This window comes from Hyperolius riggenbachi, chromosome 3 (genome assembly GCF_040937935.1).
Source record: "Hyperolius riggenbachi isolate aHypRig1 chromosome 3, aHypRig1.pri, whole genome shotgun sequence".
NCBI lineage: Eukaryota > Metazoa > Chordata > Amphibia > Anura > Hyperoliidae > Hyperolius > Hyperolius riggenbachi.
The window spans coordinates 515,978,528-515,988,814 of NC_090648.1; the positions used below are offsets into that span (position 1 = coordinate 515,978,528).

Below are 10,287 nucleotides of genomic sequence, written 5' to 3' on the forward strand. Positions count from 1 at the left end.
TAACCTCCTTGCTGGTTATCCTGAGCTCAGCTCGGGGTAACCTGCGCAGGAGGATTTCTCAGGCCCCGCTGGGCCGATTTGCATAATTTTTTTTTGTTACAGGCAGCTAGCACTTTGCTAGCTGCTTGTAACATTCGATCGCCACCGCTCGCCGCCGATCCACCGCGCCGCCACCCCCCCCCCCCCTCCAGACCCCTTGCGCAGCCTGGCCAATCAGTGCCCGGCAGCGCTGAGAGGTGGATCGGGATTCCCTCTGACGCGTCCATGACGTCATCCCGCCCCGTCGCCATGGCGAACAGGGAAGCCCAGCAGGAAATCCCGTTCTGAACGGGATTTCCTACTTATTCCGATCGCCGGAAGCGATCGGAGTGGGTGGGGGGATGCCGCTGCTCAGCGGCTATCATGTGCCCTGGGCTCGCTACATGATTTAAAAAAAAAAAAAAAGTGCTGCGCCGCCCCCTTGCCGCCAGAATTGGAACGGCAAGGGGGTTAAGCAGATAATTTACATGTCCTAGATAAAGATTGCAGTGTATTGTGTTAGTACCAGACTGTATGCTCGGATTGTTCATTTCTACCTGTGTGAGTGTTATGGCGTGACTGATAGGTACCTAGAAGCGTTGGTGGTGCGTTGACCCTTCCACTAGGGAGCAAGGTTTTACCCAGATGCGGAGTCTAGGTGACCACGGGTCTTCACCAAAGAACGACCCGAGGGGATCGCTTCTGGTCTTAGCTGCCTAGTACCCTACCAGGTCGCAAACTGGGATCACCTTCTAGTGGTCGAGAGAACGGATCCACAATGTGGAGAAGGTTAGCTGGTCAGAGTTCAATCCGGGTGAAGAGGCAGGCGGCAAGCAGAATGGTCAAGATACAATCCGAGGTCAGGGCAGGCAGAGTTGTCAAGGTCCAATCCGAGGTCAGGGGCAGGCAGGCAGAGTTGTCAAGGTCCAATCCGGGGTCAGAGGTAGGCGGCAGGATGGCAGAGTTGTCCAGGGTACAGTCCAAGAAACAGGGCAGGCAGCAGACAGATGCGGGATCCAGTAAACAGGCCGAGTCAGAGCAAGGGGCAGGAGATCGAGAATAGTCAGGCGAACCGGGTCAATATCAGGCAGGACAAATCAAAGGTGTTTTGCTACTTGAATATAAACGCAAGTTTATTCGCCACTAGAGTGCCTCCTTCATTTATCTACTTGTGTATGATCGCTGTGGAGTGGTGACCTACGGAGGGATTGAGCACCGGCGGACCAGGCGAAGTGACCCGGTGGAGGGCTTTACTCAGCATCTTTTCCTTTGAGAGGACAAATCAAAGGCAGGCTTGGTCAGAGGCACCAACAGGATCGGGCGAATTCACTAGCTGTCAGAACGAACAGCACCGGGAGGCTGGGGGAGGCCTCTTATAACTAATTCTGGCGCCAAGTTTACCACGCATGCGTATGCGCATGCGTACTTGCGTATCCCCGCTCTCGCGCATGCGTACATGTCTACACATCCACTGAAGCGCCTGCGCACGCAAGGCCCCATGCCGCTACGCACAAACACGCGCATGGAGAGAACGGGACGCCAGGACAGCGCGGACAGGTGAGTACAACAGTGAGATTGCATTGTGTGTATAGCGCTTCCATAGTTTAAGGCCTCGTTCACATCTGCTGCGCTGAGAAACGTGTGAAAGCGTGTGGTAAAAAAACGCATGCGCTTGTGCGCACTTTAGTGCGCGTTTCTGTGCATTGCGCTGTGCTTCTTTTAAGGCACGTTTTGCTTAACCTCCCTGGCGATCTTAATAGAAAAATAGAGGCAGCGCAACGCTATTTTTTTAATATTTTTTTTCTATCATGTAGCTAGCCTAGCGCTAGCTACATGATGCCCTCCTCCCTTCCGCATCCCTCCCACCCCTCCGATCGCCGCCGGCGCTATTACCCATAAGGAAATCCCGTTCTGAACGGGATTTCCTTTAGGGCTTCCCCCGTCGTCATGGCGACGATCGTGATGATGTCATCGACGTCGTGACGTCATCCGGAGTCCCGATCCACCCCTCAGCGCTGGCTGGCACTGATTGGCCAGGCTGCGCAGGGGTCTTGGGGGGGGGGGGGGGGGGGACCCTTACGCGGCGGGTAGAGGAGCATCTGCGGTGAACGGCGGCGATCGTCCACAACATGCGTGTTTGTTGTTTTTTTTAAATATGAAAATCGGCCTAGCGGGGCCTGAGCGGCGCCCTCCGGCGGTAATGGACGTAATAACTCGTCCATACCGCTAAGGAGGTTAATGTAGCAGTAGCAGTTGTCAATAAAGCTTTGTTTTTATATGTAAATGTATTTTTTTTCCAATTAGGGGTAAAAAAATGCATGCGCTTCTATGCGCTAAAAAAGCACGCCCATTCACTTGCATTGATGTGTACTTTGCGGCTCAGCGCACAGAAGTGCAGCAACACTACGTTTCTGTAACGCTGCTCAGCGCAGCGCATAGATGTGAACCTGATACATTTAATGACATGGGAAAACCAATACCTTGCTGATCGCACAGGGCAATGCGCTATGAAAAGCGCACAGAAACGGCCCTGATGTGAACGCGGCCTTAGATTAAAACCTGTGGTTGAAGCAAGATACGTAAACGCCAGCCTGAGGCCTGAGTGTGAGCAGCTCCAGAGCAGTGCATGCAGTTATCATAGTGCCCTAGACGGGGACAGATCTCTTCCGTATAGGAATCTGTGTGTGTATGGTGTCTAGCAGTAGCGTCGTAGACGACTGCTAGTGGGAGTCGTACTGAGTGCGGTTGGGGTGCGACAGCCTCATTTTACCTTAAGGCTGGTTTCACAGTGGGACGTTACAGGCGCACGTTAGAGCAGCCTGTAACGCAGCCCACCGCACAGTAATGAAAAATCAATGGGCTGTTCACAGTGCGGACGTTGCGTTACATTGTAACGCTGCCCCATAAGACAACGTACTGCATGCAGTACTTTACACGCGGCAGAGCCACGTTAGACTGCTTGCACATGCTCAGTAACGTTGGGGAGGAGCGGAGAGCGGCCAAGCACATGGCTAATTAATATTCACTGCACTCAGTGACGTGCAGTGTTTACTTCCTGGAGCGCCGCTCTGTGCGACGATTGGCCGGGCGGGACCACGTGATGCCGCATGCGCACAAGAGTACACATCACGGCATCACGGACGCCAGAGTGAGCTGCACAACGCGGCTCACTCTGACGTCCAAAGCAGGGAGCACCAGGCGTTGCGTTAGGGGCACGTTATGCGACCATAACGTCCCCTAAAACGCAACGTCCTGGTGTGAAACTAGCCTTAATAAGGCTCCTCCTCCTCTTGATTTGGTCAAACCCCATCAGGAACCGTCTCTGCAGGCTTACCATGGAGCTGATTCCTGACAATCCTTCCTATAACTGTCACTGATCATTAATAATCTTTCTAAAATAGTGCCAATTATGTCTGTATGGGCCTGTAGGCCTAGGGGGCTGCTGGTCACATTTTGCCAGCCTGAGTGACGCTGGCAGGTGCACAAGGCTGAACTCTATATAGCTAGTGAGGTTCTAAAGCACAGGAGGCGTGTCTACAGACAGGTGTGTAATTATATTACCAGTAATTAAGCTTACAGCAGAGAGGGAATCATCTCTTACCTTCCTCTTGGGCATTTCTCGTCTCTGCAGAGAGTTTGACCTTTATCTCACTGTCAGGGATCGGGAGATTCTGCCAACCTGAAAGAACACAAACGTATCATCAGTTCACCTGCAATGCTGCGCTGCTTTCAGTTTCATTTCTTGCTAAGCACAGCTCAGATTGGAGTCACTGCTCCCAGCGACATTCTCCAGGATCTGCCGGACTGTCATTAATTACATTGTTAGAGAGACTGCCTGGAGCTCAGTGACAACCTGCAGCTCGCATACCACGTGCATTTATCACAGCAGGAGGAAAGAAAACTCCATTAAAAAAAAAAAAAAAAAACAAACACTGGGTTTACTAAAGACAGGTCCTGTTTGACTAACATGCTCAGCTTTTATGAGGTAGTGAATGCTAATATGGATATTGGGATTGCTGTAGATGTGATATACTTGGACTTTGCAAAGGCCTTTGACACTGTTCCCCACAGAAGTCTGGTGCAAAAGTTGAGGATGCAAGGACTGGGGAAGAGTTTGCGTGCATGGATAGGGAACTGGCTAATGGACAGAACACAAAGAGTTGTGGTCAATGGATCGTGCTCAAAATGGGAGACTGTTAGCAGTGGGGTCCCACAGGGGTCTGTTCTGGGTCCAGTGCTCTTCAATTTATTTATTAATGACCTAGTAGATGCAGTAGTGAGCAATGTTGCTATTTTTGCAGATGATACAAAATTGTGCAGAATCATCAACTCCCAGGAAGATAGTGTCATATTGCAACAGGATCTGGATAGGATGGCTATATGGGCACATACATGGCAGATGAAATTCAATGTTGACAAATGTAAAGTCATGCATTTTGGTCGTACCAATGGTCTAGCACCATACAAAATAAATGGGATACAGTTGGGGACATCAAACTTGGAGAAGGACTTAGGAGTACTCATCGACAACAAGTTAAATAATCGTACTCAATGCCAAGCCGCTGCAGCTAAAGCGAACAAAATTTTGGGATGCATTAAAAGGGAAATAAAAACTCGAGATGCTAGCATAATATTGCCCGTTTAACTCTCTAGTAAGGCCACATCTGGAATATGGAATTCAGTTCTGGGCACCACATTACAGGAAAGATATTGCAGTTTTAAAGCAGGTGCAGAGACGAGCAACAAAATTGATACGTGGGATGGAAGTTCTCGCTTACCAAGAAAGGTTAGATAAACTGGGTTTATTTAGTCTAGAGAAAAGACGCCTTAGAGGGGATCTAATTAACATGTATAAATACATCAGAGGGCAATATAATAGCTTGGCGGATGAGCTTTTTGTCCCTAGGCCTTCTCTAAGGACTAGAGGACATGATCTGCGCATGGAGGAAAAACGTTTTAGCCATTTATTTAGGAAAGGGTTCTTTACAGTAAGAGTGATTAAGATGGGGAATGCATTGCCACAGGAAGTCGTTATGGCAAACTCTATACCTGCATTTAAAGATGGCTTAGATGCTTTCCTTGCGTTGAAAGACATCCATGGCTACAATTACTAGGTAATGCCTAATGATGTTGATCCAGGGATTTTATCTGATTGCCATCTGGAGTCGGGAAGGAATTTTTCCCTTTTGAGACTAATTGGACCATGCCTTGTAAGGGTTTTTCGCCTTACTCTGGATCAACAGGGATATGTGAGGGAGCAGGCTGGTGTTGTACCTTCCCCTGGATCAGCAGGGATATGTGAGGGAGCAGGCTGGTGTTGTGCCTTCCTCTAGATCAGCAGGGATATGTGAGGGAGCAGGCTGGTGTTGTGCCTTCCTCTGGATCAGCAGGGATATGTGAGGGTGCAGGCTGGTGTTGTGCCTTCCTCTGGATCAGCAGGGATATGTGAGGGTGCAGGCTGGTGTTGTGCCTTCCTCTGGATCAGCAGGGATATGTGAGGGTGCAGGCTGGTGTTGTGCCTTCCTCTGGATCAGCAGGGATATGTGAGGGAGCAGGCTGGTGTTGTACCTTCCTCTGGATCAGCAGGGATATGTGAGGGTGCAGGCTGGTGTTGTGCCTTCCTCTGGATCAGCAGGGATATGTGAGGGAGCAGGCTGGTGTTGTGCCTTCCTCTGGATCAGCAGGGATATGTGAGGGAGCAGGCTGGTGTTGTGCCTTCCTCTGGATCAGCAGGGATATGTGAGGGTGCAGGCTGGTGTTGTGCCTTCCTCTGGATCAGCAGGGATATGTGAGGAAGCAGGCTGGTGTTGTGCCTTCCTCTGGATCAGCAGGGATATGTGAGGAAGCAGGCTGGTGTTGTGCTTACTCTGGATCAGCAGTGATATGTGAGGGAGCAGGCTGGTGTTGTGCCTTCCTCTGGATCAGCAGGGATATGTGAGGGAGCAGGCTGGTGTTGTACCTTCCCCTGGATCAGCAGGGATATGTGAGGGAGCAGGCTGGTGTTGTGCCTTCCTCTAGATCAACAGGGATATGTGAGGGAGCAGGCTGGTGTTGTACTTTATACTGGTTGAACTCGATGGACATATGTCTTTTTTCAACCGAAATAACTATGTAACTATGTAACTATGTAACTTTCGAAAAGCAACCCTGAGGCTTCATTTACACTGCAAATTGCAAACCAGATTTCCGATTCTGATTTGCAATTTGGATTTTCATTGGATGCTAGCAACACAGTAAGAAATCACAGAAAAAGCGCAGCATGCAGGAGTATTTTTAATGACGTCAAAATCGGAAATCAGAACTGCATGTCGTGTAAAAGAGCCCGGAAGTGAGGAAAAAAGAAGAGATACTCACCTAACAGTAAAGTGGAGGCTCTGGATGCAATATAGCCTTCCTGGCGCTCTCTCTACCCCCCGAGGATGGGTGCACACCTGTCAGTGCGTGAAAGGTCACGTTTTGTCATGTGCGTTTTTACGTTTGTAGTGCGTTTGCGTTTTCCCTGCATATACGGTTTTCTTGCGCTTGTGTGCGTTTTAACGCATATCCAATTTCCATGCTTTTTTCTATTGCGCTGTATGCAAATCACTATGAAGACAACAGGAAGTGGAAATACATCAGAAAACAATAAAAAAAAAACCTATAAAAATGCACGAAAAACGCATTACATTGCGTTACCATTAGTTACCATTGACTTGCATTATGTGCGTTTTTGAAAAACATGCAACAAATCCAGCGTTTTTAAAAACGCAAGTTATAAAACGCATATGTGTTTATGCGGCCCACTGACTACCATTGCAGGCTAGCGTTCCGGCTAAGTGTGTTCCCAGCATCATTCCAGCCAGGGCTGGCGGCATGATGGAGGCAACCTGCAGGGCCCCTCTCAGGTCTCCCCCCAGGGCCCCTGCAGTGTATGACTCACCTGTTCCTACCAGCGCGCTCTCCTCCATAAGTCCGCTGTTCTGGGAACTCCAGTTCATGCTGCTTCATCATACATGCATGATCTTGCTTGAGCTCAGGAGCGTTGCTAGGATCCTACATCCGGGGCACTTATGAGCTCTCCAGCCGGGAAATGGGTGTGGCCACGCATCAGAATGTGGGTGTGGTCATGGGTGGGGCCAAATTTGCATGAACTTAACAGCGGTCTAAGTAGGCCTTCCCAGCAAAATGTTGGATGAAGCCCCTCTCCATTAATACATAGCTCTCTCCCCCTTTTGTGTCTTGGTAACCATTATACATTTTATTCATCATGTTAATTTTATCACTGTCATTACCAATTCTGTAATTTGTATTTTGTATCATTCTTTGTATTTTGTCACTAATTATGTATCTTGTATATTGGTGTACACCATTGTCTGTATTATTATGTACCCCATGTTTGTTTCTTACTTTGTACAGCGCCACGGAATATGTTGGCGCTTTATAAATCAATAATAATAATAATAATAATACATAAAAATACCCCAAGAGATGCAGCATATCACATAAATAGGCGGTGTCACCTTACCTAAACATAACTAGGCAGCGTTACCTGGCTTCTGTGCTGGCTGCTCTGGCTTTCTGCTGAGCGGGCTGGCCAGTTGTTATCTGCCAGTCCCCTCATAGCATTCCCTGACCTTCTGGTGGCCCCCCTCTCATGCTCCCATGGGCCTCACATTCAGGCACCACAACTCCCAGCATGCCCCATAGAAGAACCACAGCTTCCTGCATTCCCCCATCACAGTGGCCAGCAAGGCACCACAGCATCCAGTATGCCCACAGAGGCACCATAGCTCCCAGCATGCCCGCCTTTGAAGCACCACAGCTGACTCTGCCTGGGGGACATCCGGGCACCGCAGAATAAGTCCGGGGCACGTGACCTTTGGGTCTAGCAACGCCCCTGCTTGAGCTACTTTCTGTCTGCTGACGTCTGTTCTGCAGGATATATCTTTATGGTGTTTGCCTATTGATCCTTACTGTCCCTGCAATGTGGGGCTCACTCCAACCTGAATTATCGCAAATTCTTTCTGTTTTAGGAAAGCAAACTTTTGTTTTTCTTAACATCTTAGTAAGGGGGCTTTTAGGACCATTGTAGCCCCTTACACACCCCAATGAGTTCTGGGTCACCATGAGCTTGCTGGTTAGTCTGTACCTCTCGGTGTTGTTACAAGCCCTACTGCATAGAGCCAAATTATTCCATGCCATGCACTGATGAGGATCAAACAATCCGAAACAGTCTGTATGCATGTTGGATTATTATGGCTCTGTACGAATTAACAAGCTGACACATCATTGCATTCCAGCAGTTCTGGAGGTGTGTTTAGCTTCTAAGGGTAACAATGGGTAATTTGCATATGTTCAGCAGTGATGCACTGGGAGACATCTCAAGCTCACTCCAACCTGAATTATCGCAAATTCTTTCTGTTTTAAGAAAGCAAACTTTTGTTTTCCGGGTCTATATACAGTATACATCTGGCCATTTATGAACTGTTGAAAAATGGGATCTTCTTCTCTTTCAAGATTCATTTGCTGACGGCATAACCTTATATCTGCTGCAATACTAACCACAGCTTGATTCCTGCTGCAATATTGACTGCTCATATCTGGCATAATACTAACTGTGAACACTTTGCTATCTGCCTCATTGGATACATCTATACGGAAGCCATTATATACTTAATTTTACAGAGCAGGACTCTAACTATAGGCTCTGGGGACTGCAGCCCCATTACCGCAATTATTCGCTGTCCAGATGGCGATTTTTGCCGGCGTTTTGCTCTTCTAAGTGTGAATAGGGCCTTCTGGCGTTTTTTCCTAGCAATTTCCCAACGATTTTTCACTGTATAGAAAGCGTTTTTCCAGCGTTTTTTCAGCGAGTAGCGTTTTGAGATTTCTTGTTCAATATAAGCCTGCAGAATCGCTCCAGAATCGCTCAGAAAATGATGCAGGCAACAAGTTTGCGTGAGAGTGATTTTTCCGCTGGACAGTGCAGCGATTTCTCCGCGATCACGTTTAGCACTTCTATAGCACTGAAACGCGATCGCCGGGAAATCGCCTGAAAATGGTGCAGGCTACGCGTTTGCAAATCGCCCAAGTAAGAAGGGGCCCATAGGGGTTTATTACACTAGCGTTTTCAAAAGCGATAGCGTTTGAGCGTTTTGCGTAATTCGACAGCCAAACGCTCTAGTGTGAATGGGGCCAAAAAACGCTCAGCATTTGCATTAGCGTTTTGCGATTTTAGATGTGAATGGGCCTAACACCCAGCAGCTGAGCCCTGGTTGGTTTCTCCCACCGATTGACCCACTTTTTGTCCAGATTTTTTGTCCGTGCTTTGATAAACGCAGTATGTCCTTTGTGGGTTGTGCACCACTGTAGTGAGGGAATGCGGAGTACTGTCCTGCAGGACTTCTCTGGACACTGCAGGGAGACTGGACATGTCATGGCTAGCCTGCTCTGTGTGACACGGCTGTTACACCGAACATCTTACAATATGAACCGCACACGTAGCATCAGGGAGAAAAATACTGAACTAAGCTCATGGAGGGCTGGATTACCTAATCTTTACCCCTCCTACAGTCCTTCCCGTTTCCCTTTCTCTCCACAGCCTCCCAGAAGTTCCCCTGTGCAGCAACAACACGCGACTCTGACCTGCGCATGTGCAAGCTCCGAACCGCGCATGCGGACTGAAGAAAGCGCTAGTGGAGGAATGCCTCCTGTATGCTGTGCATGCGCAGATCGGAATGTCTCACCACCGCGGGGGGAACTTCTGGGACAATATTCAGCAAAGGGATCCAGATAAATACAAAGAGGAAAATGAATGAGAGGGAACCCAAAGACAAAAGGCAGCATGAGGAGTATAAAGAGTGGTACACCACTTTTTACCACTGCCATTTAGTATGAGAGTTTACCTTGCTTGGTCGGTGATTGGCTAATCAACATTGCATGTGTGTATGCACCACAAGGATTAGGTAATCTTTCCCTTCATGGGATTCTTTAAACATTGTTTCTCCGATTCCGGTGTACTTTCAGTAATAAAAACATAAAGTAACAATGAATAGAAAACAGGATGAAAGCTGCATCAGACGATACTAGAGAGACTGACCACTAGATGAACCCCTATGAATAATATGCCCGGCTGCCACAATATACAGTATCTCTTCACAGGACTATTACGTTATCTCTGGACAGATCCTGATGCTAAATATACACTACAAATTATCAGGCTAAATTACCTCAATTAAGGGGATTGACAAAATATCCATACTGTATGTTCACTGAATAGTCATTAATAAA

At 48.2% G+C, this 10,287-nt stretch overlaps 1 protein-coding gene across 1 annotated transcript in view; it reads right to left on the bottom strand.

The window, feature by feature from the left end:
- The window catches only part of LOC137564492 (E3 ubiquitin-protein ligase RNF213-like), a 299,702-nt gene extending 289,724 nt beyond the window's left edge, over positions 1–9,978 (bottom strand). The window contains 3 exon segments of the mRNA XM_068278410.1: positions 3,620–3,697; positions 6,373–6,603; positions 9,903–9,978. Of these exon segments, the coding sequence (XP_068134511.1) occupies positions 3,620–3,634 (15 nt within the window). The 5' untranslated portion in view covers positions 3,635–3,697; positions 6,373–6,603; positions 9,903–9,978.
- Between the last annotated feature and the right edge of the window lie 309 nt (positions 9,979–10,287).